This window comes from Micromys minutus (assembly GCF_963924665.1).
Source record: "Micromys minutus genome assembly, chromosome: 15".
Classification (NCBI taxonomy): Eukaryota; Metazoa; Chordata; class Mammalia; order Rodentia; family Muridae; genus Micromys; species Micromys minutus.
Window position 1 is genome coordinate 1,512,603 of NC_137984.1, and position 22,823 is coordinate 1,535,425.

At 36.8% G+C, this 22,823-nt stretch overlaps 1 protein-coding gene across 1 annotated transcript in view; it reads left to right on the forward strand.

Moving 5' to 3' along the window:
- Positions 1 to 22,823, forward strand: part of LAMA2 (laminin subunit alpha 2) — a 551,725-nt gene that overhangs the window by 345,602 nt on the left and 183,300 nt on the right. Inside the window, exons 22-28 of the mRNA XM_080929510.1 lie at positions 3,207 to 3,343; positions 9,791 to 10,027; positions 11,447 to 11,590; positions 12,240 to 12,419; positions 12,575 to 12,763; positions 12,850 to 12,983; positions 21,911 to 22,028. Of these exons, the coding sequence (XP_080785636.1) occupies positions 3,207 to 3,343; positions 9,791 to 10,027; positions 11,447 to 11,590; positions 12,240 to 12,419; positions 12,575 to 12,763; positions 12,850 to 12,983; positions 21,911 to 22,028 (1,139 nt within the window). The remainder of the gene's footprint in view (positions 1 to 3,206; positions 3,344 to 9,790; positions 10,028 to 11,446; positions 11,591 to 12,239; positions 12,420 to 12,574; positions 12,764 to 12,849; positions 12,984 to 21,910; positions 22,029 to 22,823) is intronic.

Below are 22,823 nucleotides of genomic sequence, written 5' to 3' on the forward strand. Positions count from 1 at the left end.
CCTCAAAGGAGTTAAGGAACCCACTATCTTTTAGATTATCTCCTGAAATTTAAACATATGGCTCTTATGAGAAAGTCATTTTCAGTCATGTGTGATACGGTAAAGATCTTTCAAGGACTGTGTGTGATCTCCCAGCTAATTATCAAGAACCACTTAAAAATATTTTGATTTTTAAGCACGATCTCTCATTAATATTCTGACATGATATGAATTAATGTTGAGCTATTTAAGTTAGGAATTCTATTGCTGTGATACAACACCATGGCCAAAGGCAACTTGTAGAAGAAAGGGTTTCTTTCAGCTTACAATCTTTAGGTCATCACTAAGGGAAATCAGGGCAGGAGCCAGGAGGCAGGAGCTGGTGCAGATGCCATAGTGGGGTATTACTTAGTGGGTTGCTCCTCATGACTTGCATATCCTGCTTTCTTGTATAACGGAGGGGCACTGGACTAGAGGTGGTAACATCTATGTTGAGTTGAGCTCATCCACATCAATCAACAAAATTCCCCATGGTTTGACCACAGACCATTCTTGTGGGGGCCTTTTCTCAGTTGAGAATCTCTCCCTCAAATAAGCTTAGTCTGTGTCAAACTGGCAAAAAAAAAAAAAAAAAAAAGAAAGAAAGAAAGAAAAGAAAAAGGACTATCCAGCATAAGGCCTATTATATATTGAAAGAAATTTACTATCAAAAGTTATTAATAAAAGTAAGAATATTTAAGTTAATCAAGCAGTGGCCACATGCATACTTAATTGCATTGTAAACCAGAGAGACAGAACAAAGGAGAGCAAAAATCAGACTGGGTGAGATTAGGTTTTTCATGTCTTTTTCTAAATGTTTGGATTGGCACTTAAGGGTTTGTTTTGGCTCATAGCTTGATGATAATTTCAATCCTGGTGGGGTGGGCATGTTGAAAGGACCATAAGGCAGCAGACCACATCGTTCAGAAAAGAAATAAATGGTGGCATCAATCTTCCTGTCTCTCTTTCCAGTTATATTTGATCTGGGATTCCAGGACATGGGATGATTCAGGGTTAGTTTTACCGACTTAGTTAAGCATCACTAGAAACTCCCAAGGAGACATGCCCAGAGTTTAGAGATATCCAACTTCAAACCCATGCTTCCAAATCCACGGGAGTCTTTAAAACATGAGTATTACTTGTGCCAAATACCCTATATGAGCTATGTATCTGGTGGCTCAATTAGGAACTAATTTTATGACCTTGGCTATGTAATTTTATTATGCATTCTCACTACAAAATTCAGCTTTTACCTTAGGATATAAAAACTAGCTACATGAAAAGGATTCATAGGAACTCACTGAGTTAATAATGGCCTTAGAAAAATGGTGAGATATCTCTAAGTATCATATTTCTTGTCATCATCTTTATAAACAGTTTCCATTGTGAGCACATTGTGCTTTGGCAGAGAAAACTAATTCATTGCTCAGATTTTTCTGATTACACGGAAGGTCTACAGAGGGACTTTCTATTTTCAAATAATGATTCAGCTCTACCAACATGCTTCTTAGCACATAAATTTAAACATAATGCTATTTTTAATGAATGTCATATATAAATAAATCTCTCAGCTTATCATTAGCAAAAACAATAGCAATAACCACTGACATTTATTTAGCACTCATTCTATGTCAAGCATTGTGCTAAACATTCACAGCTGGTATAAAACACGTTGAGTAATGATAAGTATGACACTTTAGACTTTAAATTAATCAAATACCTAAATGGACTCAGTTAAAATGATTTAGCCATCTGCTAACCAGTTGAAAGCATTTTCACAACATTGATCTTCAACTTGAATTTGAGTATTTTTATTTCTTTTCTTGCAATAATTTATTGTGTTAGGTACTGTGCTTAACTGTCCTCCCAGGAGTTGGATCAAGTCGACACAATGAATAGCATTATTTATTGTGTCAATATCATCATCACTCATGGTAGGCTTTGAAGACCTCAAACCTGATTCTTACCTTCTTTGAGAACCTGTGACAAACAAGAAATTCATAATGTTATCATTAATGTATCTTGAGAAAAAACTTAGGAATTAAAGAACTAAATTGGGTAGTAAGAAAATTTAGAAGTACTTCTACTTTAGATGTATTATAATGGAATTACTTTTAAACATAAATAAAACTGAAATACACTCTGTTATCTACAACTATACACACAATGAATTGGACTTACATTTGCTTGTTTTAATGAAAATCTGATATGTTATTATCAGAAAGAAAAAAATTAGTTTCTATAGCAAAGAAAAATAGTAATAAACTTGAAATAATTACATGAAACCAGCTGTTAAACCATTTAAAAACCTGACTCTGTGCTATCATCAGGAAACAGCCTGAAGCTTCCTTTCCCTTGTTTCCTCCCTTGGGGAATAGAATAAAGGGCTGATGGCCCAAAATCCTCCAGTGAACCAAGAAACTGAACAGGAAAATTGGCATGTTGATACCATCTTTAGGTAGTTAGGGATCTCCTGACAATAAGGCCACCATATCCAGTTCCTTGAGGATTTACAACTTTAAGACTGTAGGGAACCAGACCTTAGATGGAATCTTGTATCCCAGAGTCCCGAATTTGCCCTGTAAAAGTCCCAAAGTCCCTTGCCCACAATGTACAAGCATCTACTCCCTTAGAGAGAGGTAAGACCCTCGTTGCTCTAATTAAAAAACAATAACTTCTACAAATCACTAAATAAAATGAATCTATGAGGGCTGGAGAGATGGCTCAGTGGTTAAAAGCAGTGACTGCTCTTCCAGAGGTCCTGAGTTCAAATCCCAGCAACCACAGGGAGGCTCACAACCATCTGTAACGAGATCTGATGCCCTTTTCTGGTATGTCTGAAGACAGCTATAGTGAATTTATATATAATAAATCTTTAAAATAAATCTATGAACTGGGACATTATATTTAATGTATCTATATAAAAGATAGCTAGGGAATCTGGCAGTGTTGCTTACTTTGTAAAAAAAACTTAATATTTGAAATTGAAAAACAAAATGGAACATTTATTGATGGGGCACTTTTTTGAAAAATACTATACTGTGGTATAAATAGCAAGGTCGGCACACCAATAAAAGAATCCTTAAACATAGTATTAAAAATATACACATAACAGCTAATTAAGAATTTGACATTTTATATCAAATTTTACCTTTGACTCATCTTTGCTTTCTCTCTTTCTTTTGAAGCTTGTGACTGTTCTCATCTGGGCAACAACTGTGACCCAAAAACTGGTCAATGCATTTGCCCCCCCAATACCATTGGAGAAAAGTGTTCTGAGTGTCTTCCCAACACCTGGGGCCATAGCATTGTTACAGGCTGTAAGGTAAGTATATCACTGTCTTCTGATCATTTTCTATAGAGGTTTCATTCAGCCAAGGTCTATAACTGTTTATTTCAACCCAATATCACTTCACCAAGTAACATATAATTATCAAAGCATATCTTAAGTCATTGTTTTCTATTTTACTATGACATAGACATGTACTAGTAGAATTTATGATACCTAAAACCTAGAAGGTAAAGGACAAATAAATCTATAATAAAACTCCAAACAGCTATCTCATTTATAGACATAATAAAATACAACTGTAAAATAAGAGACTAAACCATTAATTTCTAAAAATTCTGTTAAAACTGCACCAAATTAACTTGGTTTTAAGTTTCAAGAGGTGATTTAAATGAATCTAAAGAGTCAAATAAACTACCTTGAGATTGCAAATATCCTCACTTTACATAGACTATAGAAAGTGTTAAAACCAGACTCTTGCTTAGCATCAATGAGCCATGAGACTGCTATAGAAATATTCATAAAAGATACCATGGCAGGACCCTGTGGCATCAGTGAGGTTGTGTTGTGGCTTCAGTGTAGATTCCTGGGGCTTATCTGAACCCTATTCTTCAGAGGCAACAGGGAGAGGGCTGAAGGATTGGCTCTAGTCTGGACAGGTTAGGAGAGGACACCTGTATATTCCCAGAGTAATCATGGGGAAAAGGGGCAACATCAAGAAGATGAAGTATTCAGGACTTATTTCATTATTTGTTGTTTACAACTTATTTGTGAAACACTCATTAAAGGAGATTAAAAGTCATCTCGTTAAAGTGTGATGAGTCTATCAACAATTGGAATCCATGTGGCACTTATAAATCAGCTTGCCTTCATACTTCCTGGTACCACTGCATTGTTTTCTAATAATGCAGTTTACAGATTTCCTCATCTTTATGAAAATAGGATAATATTCTGTATTTTGTTTCATCTTGCCTTGAGGAGAGAGAATTTGATTTGCCATCTGTTTCTTAGTGTTATGCTTTTGTAGTTTATCATATTGCATATACCCAAAGTTTGTTCTATTTAGTTGCCTAATAATACATTGCATATTCTACTGTAACTTGCTAATTTGTTTATATTTATAGGCAGTTAGAGCATTCGTTAGTAACATTGCTTTGAACATTAGTGTGGAAATTAGCAGTATATTGATAAAACATAAATTTCTAATTTCTCAGGAATATCTCACATCTTTGCCAACACTAACAATTCTATTTTAATTTTAATTATTTAGTTGTTTGTGTATTCCTATTTTTCTCTTTTGCAGTTCTTTATGCCAAACAATGGTAGGAATTGGATTGCTTACTTTTTAAATCACTTATTTGTCATTTATGTGCATTCTTTTAAGAAGTTGATAAAAAATCTTAAGCTCACCTTTTTCATTAAAATTAATTATACGAGTTTTGTGTATTCTAAATATATATTCTTTAACACAGAGAAACACAACATATAGACACATAAACTAAGAATATAACTATCCTTGCACTTAGTATCTTCATCTAATTTTATATGTATGAACAAGTTTGTATCATTGCTCTGCTAGATTCTGTTTTTTATGGTTTTCTTTGGAACAATTTGTTTGGCTTAAACCAATTTCTTTTTTGTGCTTTCTTGCAAAACTTTATAATTTTATCTCCTAAATTTAGATCTACATTACACATTTACTATGAATTTTATCTAATGTGAAAAAATTAAATTTATTTTTTATGCCTAATGTTTTTTCCAAAAGCATTTGTTGAAAAGACTTCCTATTTAATTAGTTTGGTTCCTTTATTAAAGTAGCTTGACTCATGCTCATGGTTTTTGGACTTCTCTATTTTCTTATTTAATTTTATGAGTATTACAGTGTCTTAGTTACTTTTTTTTTTGCAAGGAATGGATCATATTATAAACCCTCCTGCTGTATTTATTTCCAGCATTTCCTGGGTATTTAGATAAAATGTATTGTAGGTTTTGTTGTATTCCTTTAAAAAATGTTGGAATTTATCCAGCACTGTTTATTCAGTGATCATTTTGGACATTATGAGTCTTGCTTATATATTTTCACAGAGAAGGTGTTACAAAACTTAAGCCTAGGACAGTTGAGCCTCCCTCTAGCCCTTCTGATAAGCCAAAGCATTGTTGAGTTTCTCCTAAGTTATAGGCACAGCTATTCACCAGTTTAAGGTTTCTGTGAGGTCTAAAAGTGTTTCCTCCTAGATGTCTTCAGTACTTCACTTTCTCCCAGCATGGTTTAATTTTTTCCCCCGTGCACATCCACATCAACCCAGCTTCACACATTCTTCTGCATATCTCTAGAATTCTCAGTATTGAACTTCCATTCTGAGCACAGTCTTCAGATTTTCAGAACAAGTACCATTTATCTCCTTGCTCAGCTGTTTGCTGGACCTTTGCCTGCTCTGCTTTCTCTAGTGTTATATAGCCTAGAAGCTGTCTCTACTCACAGTCTCATTTCCTTCTATTTTCTCAGAAATAAGAGTTCTTTCCTTTATTATCAAGTGTTGAAATGCATTTTCTTGTGTTTTGCTTTTATAGTTTAGTGACTTAAGCCCAGAATTAGTTTCTAAAAATAAGTAGGTAAGTTATTGTGTGTGTGTGTGTGTGTGTGTGTGTGTGTGTGTGTGTGTGTGTGTGTGTGTGTGTAATGTAACAGGTTCAGGTAAGATCTAAACTGTATCTACTGGGTTTGAAGCATTGAATAAGGACATTTTAAAAGGTGATCAGTTTATTTTAATCAGTCACATTGAGTTTGGGAATAAGGATATGTGACAACAAATTTTAGTTTTTCTAGCAATGTGACAATGTTCTCTAGACAGGTAGACTATATTCTTAATGGAATGGGTATAAAGTATCTTTACATGATAAAAAAAAGAGTTCATTATTCTCCACCTCTAATAGAGGAGATATAGGCAGGCAATGGCTTTTTGGGGAGAAAGGGTCAGCTTTATTAAGGTTCAAATCCTCATAATCTGTCTGTGCCCTGCTAGCTGACCCACACCAGAAGGATACTGTCAGCACAAATTGGAGCTCATGGGCTATTTTAAAAAATGAAAGAGAGAACACACAGTAAGTACTAGGTCTGGGAAGAGTCAGCAGACAGAGGATTGAGAGTGAAAATGATAAAAATAAATTTTTCAAACTTCTCAAAGAATTTATAAAAATTTAACATAAGGTGAATACTGGCCTAAAATACCTTGACCTTAGAAAAATGAAAATACCATTAAGAGTTTAAGCAAGTTAAGACATCTGGCTTCAATATGTGACTAGAAATCATAAACAGTGGATAGGACACTCATTTCCTTATTTCTTGTGCTATTATTAAATTCGAAATTCTAAAGAACTACATTTTGAAAAATAATACCTTTTCTCAGTAATTTGAAAGTTTGTTGAGTGCAAGCAGTGGTCTATGTTTTTAAGTGATTCTTTTAAAGTTAAACCCAAGTGTCTACTCTGTTACCTGGTATTGTTTAAAAAAATAAATCTCATGGGAATGCATATGAACAAACACCTATAATAAAATTCTTGAAATTAAAGCTGATTTTTATATAGTCAGTATATAAATCAAGCAAAAATATGCTTTCATGTCTCTAAAAGTTATTTGGGGATATTCTTTACTAGTCACTGAATAAACATTTTATTGATTGAAGTCTTGATTGAATTTTGTTATGTTGAACTATTGTCTTTATAGGAGATCAAGCCTGCGTTCACACACAGAGGAAAGGAGGGCCAATCCTCTGTTGCTAATTAAACATTACATCTAATTTTATTTTAAATTTGATGTTGGGTATAGTGCTATCTAAATATACAGTTAATTGTCTCAGCTATTCCCACAGTAACTTTTCAAATGAATTTCCTAATCTAGACCCATCCCAAGGTCTATCTGTACTGTCAGCAACATTTCAAGAACTAGATACTTGATTGTATATAACATATTGGTTAGAAGACATTTCATATCTTTGTTATCTAAAAATAGGGATGTCCTATGGAACTTTTTAAAAATCTACTTAATGATTATAGTTTCCATGCCATATCATTATTTTCTTTCTGGCTATTTTAAGCAAGACTACACATACTAAATGAAATTAGCAAAAAACAAAACAAAAAAACAATTTTTTCTGTGAACAACTGAATCATTCTAATTTTGAAAGTTCCTTCTACATCTGATATTAACAGTGAGTTATGTGAAAGTCATTGTATTAATCAGAATTCTCTAACAGGACCAAATTTGTAAGATGAATATGAATACATATTTATATTAAAGGGGCATTATTGAGTTGGCTTATAGGATTTGGTCCAGATAGCCCAAACAATGGTTGCATCACAAGGAAAAACAGAGAATCCCGTAGTAGCTCTGCCCATGAGGCCAATCACTCAGCAGTTTCACTCTGGTTCTGGAGTCCTAGACAATTCCTGGACAGCTGCTTGTCTTCAGCTACATTGGATTGCCAACAAATGTGGCTTTAATACCAGCAAAGAAATGACTCCGCAACAAGATAGTTGTACTTGCAAGAAAGATGGATAACAAACAGGCAGAAAGCAAAGCTTCCTTCGTCCATGTTGTTTTAGGTGGGCCGCCACAAGGTACAGTCCAGATTTAAGGTGGGTCTTCCTGTTTTAAATAATCTAATTAGATCCCATCCAAGAAACCCCAGAGCTTCAGTTTTATTTGATTCAAGATTTTATATAGTTGACAACCAAGATTAGCCACCACAGGCAACACAGAGATTTATTCTCTGTGTTAGAAACTGTGTTTTTTAAATCGTCCCTTCTTGCCTCATCTCTCCCACCGGGAACAAAGTTCTTTGTTGTTGGGAAGTCTTGAATATCCCTACATTCCACTTCTAAACTAGGAAAAGGTACACCTGGCTTTCTCTTTTCCTTTCTTACTAATATGTACCCTCCTGAAGAACATACTTATTCAGATTTCTGTCCTGCCACTTAACAGTGATTGGGCAAGTGGGAATACCTCTTTCAACTTCTTTTTATTTTCTGTGAAATATACCAAAAGTGACTTTCCTGGATAGTCATGACATCCTCACAGCATCTCTATGTGTTGGGCACTGTGTAATTTCCTGAGCATAGGAAAATCTGATGCATCGTGAGCTGAATTGAGCTGTCTTGGGCTATAAGGCTAATAAGTGGATGGTGTAAGTGAAGCATAGGTCCACACATAAGTTTGCTGCTGTGCAGTACTAGTTGTTACATGACTATAAAGTCCAGCTTTTTACTGAACTCATGTGAAAGTAAAATATTCGTGTATGGGGTTGGGGTGTGAAAATGTTCATTTAGTTCCAGGAACATGATTAATTTTCATATTCTCACTAGCTTATTTATATTTCAATTTTAGTTAAATTTAATTGTTAAATTTAATTTCTCATATATTCAGAAGGAAGGAATATAATGCAGAAAGGGGTTGTTTGGTTTTGGGTTTTTTTTTAATATTTTTGATCCATGCAATTCCATTTGTTCTTGTTTTAATGTGATGCTAAGTGTAATTAAATAAATGGAAAGGGAAAGCCTCCTCTACCCCTGCCTAGAGAGAGAGAGAGAGAGAAAGAGAGAGAGAGAGAGAGAGAGAGAGAGAGAGAGAGAGAGAGAGAGAGAGAAGAAAAAAGAAAGAATCCATATTTGTACTATAATAACCACAGTGCATATTGCTATGTAATATAGCTTTTTAAGGATTGTTTTTAAGTGTGTGTGTGTGTGTGTGTGTTTGTGTGTGTGTGTGTGTGTGTGTGTGTGCATGCACAGGCATACATATGTCACAGCTTGAGAATAGAGTTGACTCTCTTCTTATCTTGTAGCATTAGGTCATTAGGCCTGTATGCTATCACTACTCTCTACCCACTGAGCCATCTCATTAGCCCTAGGAACCCTCCAAGGCAATTCCTCTTCTAGTCTCTTCACTGCATAGCAATGAAGAAACAGGAAAATAGTTTGTTACCAGGGCTGAAGAGATGGTTAGTAAGCATGGTGCTTGCCCCACAAGCATGAGACCCTACCCTTAATCCCTAGGATCCACAGAGACAGCTTGGCTGGTGAGTCCACAAGCTCCTTAATAAACAGTTTCTCAAATAAATAAGATGGATAGAACTTGAAAAAAAAAAACTACCCTTGAGGGCAGCCTCTTCCACACATACCCACAGGAACATGTGCATACACACTTACATGCCCATATGCATACATACTACACACACATTGGCACACACCCAAAGTAATGTGATTAAAATAACTCAGAATAAAGCAAAACAACAAATCAAAGCCTACATTTATTTTTTTAAATGCTATGTTCACGAATGTCTCCCAAAGGACTAAATTTCAACCTACAAAGGATGCAAGAGATTTGTGGTTCTTATGTGCATGGTGGAACTGAAACGTTAGGGTTAAAATTTTAAGATGTTTTCTCTGCCATCGAGTCAGCTGTCCTTGTTTTTCCCCCTTTCACAGGTTTGTAACTGCAGCACCGTGGGGTCCTTGGCTTCACAGTGCAATGTAAACACGGGCCAGTGCAGCTGTCATCCAAAATTCTCTGGTAGGCAATGCTCAGAGTGCAGCCGAGGTCACTGGAACTACCCTCTCTGCAGTCTCTGTGACTGCTTCCTTCCGGGGACAGACCCCACGACTTGTGATTCAGAGACTGGAAAATGCCCCTGTAGCGATCAGACTGGACAGTGCACCTGTAAGGTATGAATGACGGAGCTGCTCCAAGGGAAGCCCCCATTGGCTGGATGCTCTGCCACTCAGCATTACTTTATCCACTGTTTTCTTGCCTCATAAGCAACGCAAAAGAACATCCCTGGCCAGACACAGGTCTCTTTGGTCTGTGTGCTCATTGGCATACAGATGCCACTTTTCCAGAAGGAAAACTACTTTCAGCCCAAAGGCAACCTTGTTTCTAGTCAGTACACGTGGTTTAGGTTCCACAGTGATTGAAGTTATTTTTTTTCTGTGCTCTTGCTTAAAAGAAATGCCTGCACAGTGGGCAGTGGGGTCTTTGAGGCACAGTGGGAGAAAAGCCAGAGCTGAAAACAAAGTTCATCACAAACGGTTTCTCCTACAGAAATTGGTAGCCACTGCACACCGAATCATATTTATTCCTATGTAAATTAAGTAAAGTTTCATTACATGTGAACACTGACGTTATAAACCGCGGATAACTATCTGAAAATTTTAGCCCTCATTAAAACTGTTAAATGGTGTAGAAAAGCAGCCAATTAAAATGGGTTTTTACCTTTACATATTCTTGAAAAAGAAAAAAAAATCCCGGGATAAATGTGGTTAATACAGTATCACAGATAGCTTTTAAGACAATGTCTATGCCAAGAAAGCCAGGCGGAAACCTGGAAAGTAAAGGAGAGATGGAGAACATGACCTTGAATTTAAGAAAAACATCCTCAGTCTGGAGAGATGGCTCAGCAGTTAGGAGCACTGGCTGCTCTTCCAGAGGTCCTGAGTTCAATTCCCAGCAACCACATGGTGGCTCACAACCATCTATAATGGGATCCCACACTCTCTTCTATGGCCACAGTGTATTCATATATGTCATAAAGCAAATAAATATTTTTTAAAAAGGAAAAATAGTCTCTATGTGAAAGACCCTTCTAAAGCAGATATTCATCTGTTATACATGCATACTCTATTATGGCCACACGGTATATTTGCTGCATACTGCATGTGCATCCTATTATAGCAGTTATATAATATTAGAACAAGTATATAAATGTGGAATTTCTGTTTCCTCTCCCCTTTAGGGGGCATAGATAGGAATCATTAGTTTTGTTTGCTTTTAGAAAGGTTATTGCTCACAACAGAGTTGTTTTACATGCACATCTTAGTTCTCACAAACAGTATACAGTACCCTCAGTAACAGATGCATTTAGGAATCAGGTACCTTATAAAATCCCAGGAGATCCTGACAGGGCTGTGAACTCAAAATACCATTTGAGGCAAACACAAGTATCATATTATTCATCATTTGTGTGTTTTCCATCAATGAAAGAGAAATGTGTTGCTGTTCTTTTTTTTTTTTTTTTTTTTTTTTTTTAAGTTGATTTCTCCTGTAACAATTACAATGAACCCTGAAGGGCCCTCTTCTCTCTTCAGGTGAATGTGGAAGGTATCCACTGTGACAGGTGCAGGCCTGGCAAATTTGGACTAGATGCCAAGAACCCACTTGGCTGCAGCAGCTGCTACTGCTTTGGAATCACTAGTCAATGCTCTGAAGCAAAGGGGTTGATCCACACGTGGGTGAGTAAGAAGCCTCTGAGCCATGTAACAGTATGAATCAGGTCCTGAAGGGTAGTAGCAAAAAGGAAAACATTTAAGTAACCTCATCCCCTGTGTACACTCAGAAATGGTAAAGACTCTACGTGCCATTAGACAGTTGGCATAAATGCCTCTTGAAAGTTCTTTCTAGAACATTGTTCAGTTGCTGTTGATAAGGAAACGGCAATTTGAAACTGGAAGCCTTGTGGTAGCTGGAAGCAGCTCCCTCCTGAGGAAGGAGGCACTGAAGGGTGGTTGTTGGCATCTAAGGAAGCCTTGTAAACCAGAACCTGTTGCACACCTTCCATGCAACCATAGGATGCTGTGCATTGTTTGTATGATGTCATGCTTATTTTGACTTTAATTTCCCTTTGTTTTCCCCCAAAACTTAATTTCAACTTTTGTTAGTGGAAAAGATATTGCAGTTTTCAGAGATTATGTGTTTAATTATGCAGCTCATTTCAAAGCATTTGACTTCCCACCACTCTCAACAACCATGTCTCAGTTCATTTTATGGAACAACTCACCAAAGTGGGCACAGGCAGTCACGTAGGCATGTACTCATAGCTAGCTTTAAAAGGATGCCCAAAAGACTTATATTCCACTTTCTGCTGAAATCTGACTTGTGCAGGTGACTCTGAGTGATGAGCAGACCATCCTGCCTCTGGTGGATGAGGCCCTGCATCACACAACTACCAAAGGCATTGCTTTCCAGCACCCAGAGATTGTTGCAAAGATGGATGAAGTCAGGCAAGATCTTCATTTGGAACCATTTTACTGGAAACTCCCTGAACAATTTGAAGGGAAAAAGGTAAAAAAACAAAAACAAAAACAAAACAAAACAAAAAACAAACAAACAAACAAAACCCTTAATTCGCATGTGAATTAAATAAATATGGATTAGGAGTCAGGTCATTAGAAGTTTGCCTCTTCATCTCTATTCTTTTTTTTTTTTTTTTTTTTCAGTTGATGGCCTATGGGGGCAAACTCAAGTATGCCATCTATTTTGAGGCTCGGGACGAGACAGGCTTTGCCACATACAAGCCTCAAGTTATCATTCGAGGTGGGACTCCTACCCATTCTAGAATTATTACCAGGCACATGGCTGCCCCTCTCATTGGCCAGTTGACACGGCATGAAATCGAAATGACAGAGGTAAAGATGGTAGTTGTTTGTTGCAAAGATACTAATGGTTTTTCATTCAGTTTTGTCATGATGGTGGTTTTGGTTCTCATTTACAGAAAGAATGGAAATATTATGGTGACGATCCTCGAATCAGTAGAACTGTGACCCGTGAGGACTTCTTGGATATACTATATGATATCCACTATATTCTTATCAAGGCTACGTATGGAAATGTTGTGAGACAAAGCCGGTAAAGTATAATAGAAAATACTCAAGTTTTACTCTAGGCAATATAGGGCTGGTCAAGAAGACACCAAATAAGAAATCATCAACTGGTTAGTTTGTGACTCAGGTGACAAAAGGCAAGTCAAAGAAAGCTCCCAGTCACTTGGTAGAAGATGAACATCGTTTGACCCCAGAATAAATGATATAAGAACAATATTCTTACTTGCATTAGTCATGGTGAGTTAAATGCACCAGGAGAAAGTTCAGGATAGCACATACTATAGGTCACATGTAGGCAACAGTAGTGTTGTAAGTCTGTTATAACATTGTTGGGAGAATTACCTTGAAGCATGAGGGGAATAGACAAAGTCATGTTAGTCAGGTCCTCCATCCATGGTCATCCTTATGTATCCATGCCAGTGAAACATGTATGTTTTTGAACCTGGATAGCATGATATACATTGATTGAAAATCATAATGAACAGAACCAAGCACAGATGAAATGATAAAACATATGTGACATCGAGGAAGCAGAACTGGGAATACTTCAAAAAAATAATTATAGAGGTTAATTAATACATAGGTCATTGGCAATGGCACTTGCAGCCACACTGGAACCATTTTCAATATTGACATTCACTGAGGGCTTTGGTTGGAAATAGTCTCAAAGTTTTAAAGAATGAGTGAGACACAAAGAATGTAATATTGAATGTGTGAACATTTTTTCATGACTCTGGTCACACAATGATGGGAGGACCCAGTTATAAAATTACGGGATGTCTCACTGGAAAATGATGGAAATATGTTTATAGATTATGATAAAGGTGGTAATTAGAGAAAATAGAATAAAAAACATAGAATAGAAAGAACAATAGAGTCTCTAGGAAGTTCTTCACAAGCAGAAGGAATCATCCAAAGAGATGAAAGGAGAACTCACACAGATCTAAGTAAGTTTCTTGCAGCAGAGGCCAAATGTGTTAATTTACTCAGTAACTCATTGTCTCTTTTAAGTGTTATATCCTTTTATGTTCAGGAAAAACATGAAGTCCATATATGTTTGTAAAATAGTCATATGACAAATGAATAGACCAAACTACACAAAATAGATGAAGCTTCTCATACTCAAATTAATGATTCTAAAAATCTCTATATATCAAATAACCATATTATGCTAAGCATACACACAATCTTACATAGAACTTGTTCTTGTCTAATAGAAGATTCATGTAGCTCACTAGATTTATGAAGGGGCTTTCAGTGAAAGAGTTAATCATGAGCCAAAACTTACCTTCTCATTTACATTCCTTTGGGTTCATTATCATAAAAATAAAAATATGTACTAAATAAAAGGTGTTGTCACCTGTGTTGCTAATTATTTTAGAATAACAAAATACATTAGTCATAGAAGCCAAATCTGACTTACATATTAAGGTATGCAAATGGACTACTTTGCAAGTTCCTAAAGACCACCCTAAGAGTATGATAGTTCACAGAACATATTGTTAGTGTTATTTCTGGGAAAAGTGTTGGCTTCAATTTTCACTGTACATCACATTTTCTAAGCCCTATTAAAATGCAAGTTGTATGTTCACCAGGATAACAAGTAAGGCAGATACATCACCAACACTTGAATATTTCAGAAATGAAAAACATGACAAACTTAAATGCCCCCAGTAAGATATAACCTAACATCTTTATCATTACAGAATCCACAGTAGTGTCAGAAATAGAGTTTAAGGTTGAGTTATATATGTAGTAACTTCTAGAATTCAGTATTCATGTAAATGGAGGACATATCCAGAAATAAGCAAAGCCGTCGCTTGCACTCCATCCTTCTCACCTCCCTCCCTTTCATCCACAGGTGAGCTCTTCTAATCACCTGAGAAACATTATTCACAGCAGAGTATCTATCATTGTCCCCATTCAAGAGTCTCTTGATTTTTTTTATATTTTAAAAACTTTATTTTACAAAACAAAGATAAATGTACAGATTTTAAGCATTTTTTGCATAAAATTATACAATACATTTTTGTCAGTACTTTTTTTCAGATTTTAAAAAAAATTTATATAAAACTGTATGAATATATTTGTTAGTCAGTACTTGATTTTTTTTAAAGGTTTGATAGTATGCATTGAAAACTTAATAGTTTCAATGAGCATAAAGCACATGTAAAACAAAATGTGACATGGAAATAGTCAAAGTTTTCTTGTTGTATAAAGATTTTTTTGTTTTGTTTTGTTTTCTTTTCTTTATTTCTTGGACTTCATACACTCTGTGAGTTGTTTCTAGGGCAGTGCGAGCCTCTGGGGTTAGCATCCCATTATCACTGACTGCATATTATGTCTGTTCTGTTGTGACTGGGTTATCTCACTCAGAATGATATTCTCTAGATGCAGCCATTTTCTTAAGAATTTGGTCAAGTCATTGTTTCTGGTGGCTGAGTAGTATTCCATTGTGTAAATGTACCACAATTTATGTATCCATTCATCTTCTGAAGAACATCTGGGTTCTTTCCAGCTTCTGGCTATTATAAATAGAGCTGCTATGAACATTGTGGTGCATATATCTTTGTTATGTACTAAGGTGTCTCTGGGGTATATGCCCAGAAGTGGAATAGCTGGGTCTTCAGGTAGTACTATATCCAATTTTCTGAGGTATCTCCAGACTGATTTCCAGAGTGGTTGTATTAGTTTGCAACCCCACCAACAGTGGGGAAGGGTTCCTCTTTCTCCACAACCTCGCCAGCATCTGTTGTTATCTGAGTTTTGGATCTTGGCCAATCTGACTGGTGTGAGGTGTAATCTCAGGGTTGTTTTGATTTGCATTTTCCTGATGGCTAAGGATGTTGAGCACTTCCTCAGATATTTCTCAGCAATTCGATATTCCTCAACTGAGAACGTTTTGCTTATCTCTTTACCCCATTTTTAATAGGGTTATTTGATTCTCTGGTGTCTAGCTTTTTGAGTTCTTTGTACACCTTAGCTATTAGGCCTCTATCTGATGTGGAGTTGGTAAAAACCTTTTCCCATTCTGTTGGCTGCAGTTTTGTTTTCTTGACAATGTCCTTAGCCTTACAGAAACTTTGCAATCTCATTAAGTCCCATTTGATAATCTTTGACCTTAGAGCTTGAGCTATTGGTGTTTTGTTCAGAAAATTTTCTCCTGTGCCTATATGTTCTAAAGTTTTCCCTACTTTCTCATCTAATAGTTTCAGTGTATCTGGTTTAATGTGGAGATCTTTGATCCACTTACACTTGAGCTTTATACAAGGAAATAAGAAAGGGTCTATTTCCATTCTTTTGCATGTTGAGTGCCAGTTGGACCAGCACCATTTGTTGAATAGGCTGTCCTTTTTCCATTGAATGTTTACTGCTCCTTTGTCAAAAGTCAGGTGACCATATACGTGAGGACTCATTTCTGGATCTTCTATTCTATTCTATTGATCCACATGCCTATTTCTGTACCAGTACCATGCAGTTTTCAGCACAATTGCCTTGTAATATAGCTTGAGGTCAGGGATAGTGATTCCCGCAGATTTTTTTTGTTGTTGAGGATGGATTTCGCTATTCTGGGTCTTTTGTTGTTCCATATGAAATTGCACATTGATTTTTGCAATTCCATGAAGAACTGTGATGGAATTTTGATGGGAATTGTGTTGAATCTGTAGATTGCTTTTGGTAGGATGGCCTTTTTTAAAATACTGATCCTTTTAATCCATGAGCATGGGAGATCTTTCCATTTTCTGAGATCCTCCTCAATTTCCTTCTTTAGAGGTTTGAAGTTCTTGTCATACAGGTCATTCACTTGCTTAGTTAGAGTCACATCAAGGTATTTCATAGTTTTTGTGACAATTGTGAAGGGTACCTTTTCCCTAATTTCATTCTCCACATGTTTGTCTTTGAGTATAGGAAGGCTACTGATTTGTTTGAGTTGATTTTGTATCCAGCCACTTTGCTGAACTAGTTTATCAGCTGTAGGGGTTCTCTGATGGAGTTTGTGGGGTCACTTAAGTACACTATCATGTCATCTGCAAAGAGTGATATTTTTATCTCTTCCTTTGTGATTTGTATCGCCTTGATCTCCTTTTGCTGTCTAATTGCTCCAGCCAGGACTTCCAGTACTATGTTGAATAGGTAGGGGGAGAGTGGGCAGCCTTGTCGAGTCCCTGATTTTGTTGGGTTGCTTCAAGTTTCCCACCATTAAGTTTGATGTTTGCTGTTGGTTTGCTGTATATTGCTTTTATTATGTTTAAGTATGGACCTTGGATTCCTGTTCTTTCCAGGACTTTTAACATGAAGGGGTGTTGAATTTTGTCAAATGCTTTCTCAGCATCCAGTGAGATGACCATGTGATTTTGGTCTTTGAGTTTGTTTATATGGTGGATTACATTGATCGATTTCCTTATATTAAACCATCCCTGCATCCCAGGGATGAAGCCTACTTGGTCATGATGAATGATCATTTTGATGTGTTCTTAGATTCGGTTTGCAAGAATTTTGTTGAGTATTTTTGCATCAATGTTCATAAGTGAGATTGGTCTGAAGTTCTCTTTCCTTTTAGGGTCTTTGTGTGGTTTAGGTACGAGGGTTATTGTAGCCTCAAAAAATGAGTTGGGTAGTATTCCATCTGATTCTATCTTTTGGAATAGTTTGGAGAGTATTGGTGTTATATCCGCAATAAATATCTGATAAAATTCTGCACTGAACCTGTCTGGACCTGGGCTTTTTTTGGTTGGGAGGGTTTTGATGACTTCTTCTATTTCTTTAGGCGTTATCGGGTTATTTTGATGGTTTACTTGGTCCTGGTTTAACTTTGGGATCTTGTATCTGTCTAGGAATTCGTCCATTTCCTCCAGATTTTCCAATTTTGTGGAGTATAAGTTTTTGTAGTAGGATCTGATATTTCTTGAATTTCCTCAGTTTCAGTTGTTATGTCTCCACTTTCCTTTCTGATTTTGTTAATTTGGATACTCTCTCTTTGCACTCTAGTTAGTCTGGCTAGGGGTTTATTAATCTTGTTGATTTTTCTCAAAGAACCAACTCTTCGTTTTGTTGATTTTTTCAGTGGTTCTTTTTGTTTCTATTTGGTCTATTTCTGCCCTAATTTTGATTATTTCTTGCCGTCTACTCTTCTTGGGTATATCTGCTTCCTTTTGTTCTAGGGCTTTTAGCTGTGCTGTCAGGTTGCTGATGTAAGCTCTCTCCAGTTTCTTTTTGGAAGCACTTAGGGCTATGAGTTTTCCTCTCAGTACTGCTTTCATTGCATCCCATAGGTTTGGGTATGTTGTGTTTTCGTTTTCGTTGTATTCTAGAAAATCCTTAATTTCTTTCTTTATTTCTTCTTTGACCCTTCTATAGTTTAACAGAGCGTTGTTTAGTTTCCATGTGTACGTAGGCTTTTTGTTGTCTTTGTTGTTGTTAAAGACCAGCCGTAGACCATGGTGATCTGAGAGGATGCATGGGAGTATTTCAAACTTCTTATATCGATTAAGGCTTGTTCTGTGTCCAATGATGTGGTCAGCTTTTGAGAAGGTGCCATGGAGTGGTGAGAAGAAGGTGTATAATTTTACTTTAGGATGATATGTTCTGTATATATCTATTAATTATAGTTGGTTCAAAGTCTCTGCTAGTTTTGCAGTGTCCTTGTTCAGTTTCAGTTTCCATGATCTGCCCCTTGGTGAGAGTGGGGTATTAAAGTCTCCCACTATTATTGTGTGGGGTGAAATGTATTTTTTGAGCTTTAGTAGGGTTTCTTTTATGAATGTGGGTCCTTTTTTATTTCTAGCATATATGTTAAGAATTGAGAGTTCCTCCTGACAGATTTCCCCAGTAATGAGTAAAAAGTGTCCTTCCTTATCTTTTTTTGAAAACTTTTGGTTGGAAATTTACTTTATTCGATATTAGAATAGCCACTCCAGCTTGCTTCTTGGGGCTGTTTGCTTGGAAATTTTTTTCCCATCATTTTACTCTGAGATAGTGTCTGTCTTTTTCTCTGAGATGAGTTTCCTGTATGCAGCAAAAGGCTGGATTTTGTTTATGTATTCAGTCTGATAGCCTATGTCTCTTTATTGGGGAGTTGAGTCCATTTATGTTAATAGATATCAAGGAATAATTGTTTCTGTTTCCTGCCATTATTGCTTTTTTGGGTTGAGTTGTGTCTGTGTCTTTTTCTTCTTTTAGTTTTCTTGTTTAGGAGTTTTCTTGTTTTTACTAGGCTGTATTTTCCCTCATTGTATGGGGTTTACCACCTCTAATTCGTTGTAGTGCTGGGTTTGTGGTCAGATATAGCGTAAATTTTGATTTGTCTTGAAATATCTTCATCTCTCCATCTATGGTGATTGATAGTTTTGCTGGGTATAGCAGCTTGGGCTGGCACTTGTGCTCTCTTAGGGTGTGCATGATGTCTGTCGAGGCTCTTCTAGCTTTCATAGTCTCTGTTGAGAAATTGGGTGTGATTCTGATTGGCCTGCCTTTATATGTTACCTGACCTTTTTCCCTTACTGCTTTTAGTATTCTTTCTTTGCTTTGGGCACTTGGTGTTTTGACTATTATGTGTCGGGAGGTATTTCTTTTCTGGTCCAACCTATTTGGAGTTCTGAAGGCTTCTTTTATGCTCCTGGTCATCTCATTCTTGAGGGTAGGGAAGTTTTCTTCTATGATTTTGTTGAAGATATTTACTGTGCCTCTTAGTTGGTACTCTTCTCCCTCTTCTATTCCTATTATCCTTAGGTTCAGTCTTCTCATTGTGTCTTGGATTTCCTGGACATTTTGGGTTAGGAGCTTTTTGTTTTTTGCATCTTCTCTGGCTGTTTTGTCTATGTTTACAATGTTGTCTTCTGCCCCTGAGATTCTCTCTTCGATCTCTTGTAATCTATTGGAAATGCTTGCTTCTGTGACTCCTTATTTCTTTTTTTTTTTTTGTTGTTCTGCCTCTAGGGTTATCTCTTTTAGTGTTTTCTTTATTGTGTCAATTTCTGTTTTAATTTCCCTCTTTCATTCCTTCATCTCTTTGATTCTGTTTTCCTCTACTTCTTTGAGTTCTTTGAGTGTTTTTCTTGTTTCTTCTTTAAAAGCTTCTGAATCTTTTTGCTTTTCCTCCCGTTCTTGTTTAAGTATCTCTATCAGCATCTTGAGGTATGATTTCAGGTCTGCGTCTTCTTTTTCTGGAGTGTTTGGAATTCTGATGTATGCTGTTATGGGAGAGCTGTGTTCTGGAGTTGCCAGGTTGTCTTGGTTTCCTTGGGATATACTCTTTTGCTTTCCTCTTGCTATTTTGTTGTCAGTGATATGTTCTCGCCTTTCTCTTCTATCTGGTCTGTGTCCCTGGGTCTCCACTGGTTCAGGTGGCAGATGGGCCGAGCCCTGTTCTAAGCCTCAGAGTCGCTGGGTGGGAACAGAGGTTCCAAAGTTCTGTTCCTGGTCCCCGGATCAGGCAGGTCAGAGGCTGCACCCCGAGTGTGCACTCTGTAGAGATCTCTCTGCTCCCCAGCTGCCCAGATCTTCCACTTACCAGTCTCTCAACCTTAGGAGCTGGAGGTTCGCGTGGCAGATGGGCTGGGCTCTGCTCCGCGCTGAGGCTCTTGATTTTTATATACTGCTTTCTCATAAGCATGGGTGTCTAAGAGTGTGAAGGCAAGATGATGCTTGTATCTTCTAGATATAGCGATGTTTCCCCATGGATGTTTCAGTGGAACAAAGGTAGAACAGTCAAACAAGCAGCAGTTTTTCCTCTTGCATCACAGAACCCACAGAGAGCAGAACAGTGGAAGCATTCTTACCAGAGAGGAGTCGCTGCTTGCAGCTGTGGGACCCTTACTACCACTATGCTGCTCTAAGGAGATTAAAGCAAAGCCTGAATTTTAGCCCAAAATTGGTTTTGTAAGGACTTCCAAGCATTCATCACAATGCTAGTGAAATCAGCATGTGCATTCATAATTCAATAAAACTTACCTACATTTGTTATAAAGTGCACTATTCAACCTCCTGAAGCTATTGGAGGTGCCTTTTATGGAGGCAAAAACTATTCAGTGTCTCCCTTAAAAGTTTATTTGCAGAACATTCTCATGTTGCAGTTAGTCAGTCATGAAATAGTCTGGGTTTATGGACTGCATACATTTTAATGCATAATTTCAAATTAATGAAAAAGGTATCAGAGGATTCACTGGGAATATATATATATATATATATATATATATATATATATATATGTATATGTATATGTATATATATATATATATATATATATATTGCCTAAGGGCTTTCCCAACAATAGAAAGTCACTTGAAGAATTTATTTAATAATGCTAATAAAATGTTAATTTGGATCTTTATTCTTTTAAAGATCAGGGTTAGATGCTGCCTGGCATTGTTTTCTAAGAGACTTTCCTGAGTTCTTGAAAGGACACCTAGAGGATCCAGAGGAAGGAAGTAGTAAATTAAAAGCTAGTTCACTTATGATGACAGGAGACATTCTAGGGAATAACCTTGGGTTGCCTGTTTGAAAGACTATAATGTCTAATTGATTGGCTATGTCTGCATGAAGCTACTCACATTTTAAAAACTGAGGGGGTAAAAAGTCTTTATAATAACTTCTCAACAGGACAGCAGACATCCAATTTAGTAAACTCCTTAGGATTTATGTGCATATTTTCCTAATAGATAACCTCAGTCTGAGAGGAAATAAAACTGCAATAATCAAATGAGGCCACTGAGCGCCTGGAATTTAAGCAGCTTCAAGACAGTGTAGTTTTGTACATGATGGCCCCTTTCCACAATATGTAATTTTGCATTGCCTTGATAAACAGATGTATTTTGGTTCATTGAAACAAGCAAACAAAAGAATTTAACTGTGACTGGCAGAAATCTGAGAGACTTTTTTTTTCTTAAGCCTTGAGGAGTTCTTGGAGGCTCTATCTCCATGTATGATCATTAACCCTGCTTGTTTTCTTTGTAGCATTTCTGAAATCTCCATGGAAGTAGCCGAACCAGGACATGTATCAGCAGCAAGCCCACCAGCACACTTGATAGAAAGATGTGACTGCCCTTCTGGCTATTCCGGCTTGTCTTGTGAGGTAAGCTAGCTGCTACTGACTCGCTTGAGCTCAGCTCCCTTCCAGAGCCAAATGGGAGTCCTTCTCAAACTTCCTCTGCCCTTAATTTCCATGTGCACTCTTAGCCTATTTAGTTATTAGTCATGCATATTAGCATGCATGTTATTGTCATTGTTAGCTTGTAAAGGATCTTAACTGGAGGGAAATACCTGATTAAAAGATTTGTAAAGATATGTCATAGCCGGGGGTGAGCATGTCTCAAAAGGCTGATCTCTGTACCTCATCTATTTTCTTGGCACTGTTTCTGAGCTGTTAAGGCATTTAAACTGCAGCAATTATGAGATATGGTTCTATCCAGCTTGAAAGTGTTTTTTATATAGGAAAGACAAGATGTGTTCACTAAATAACAGGCTGTTCCATTCAACATAATCTTCCCAATTGTTTCCTTTTTTCACACCTAGGGTATTCCTCTGAATGACTTCTTGTAGTCTAATCAATTTCTACAAATACTAACTTGTGAAAAGAATACTACAGTATTTGGAAGTTTGGAGAGATATGGAACTTGTCTAAATTTGAACCTTAACTTCATCAAATACTAGGGCTACTTGTATTCAGGGCTGAGACCTTGCATAGATTTCTAAACCTCTAGAACCTAGACTTAATAAATATTCAAGACTGAGTAACTAGTGGTATTTCATAACCTGCCATTCTACAAATCTCTGACTTTAAAGAATTTTAGGACCTACTGTATCCCAAAAGCTGTCTCATAGGTCACATTAATTGGTTCCCTTTGCATGAGGTTGGATGTCATCGATG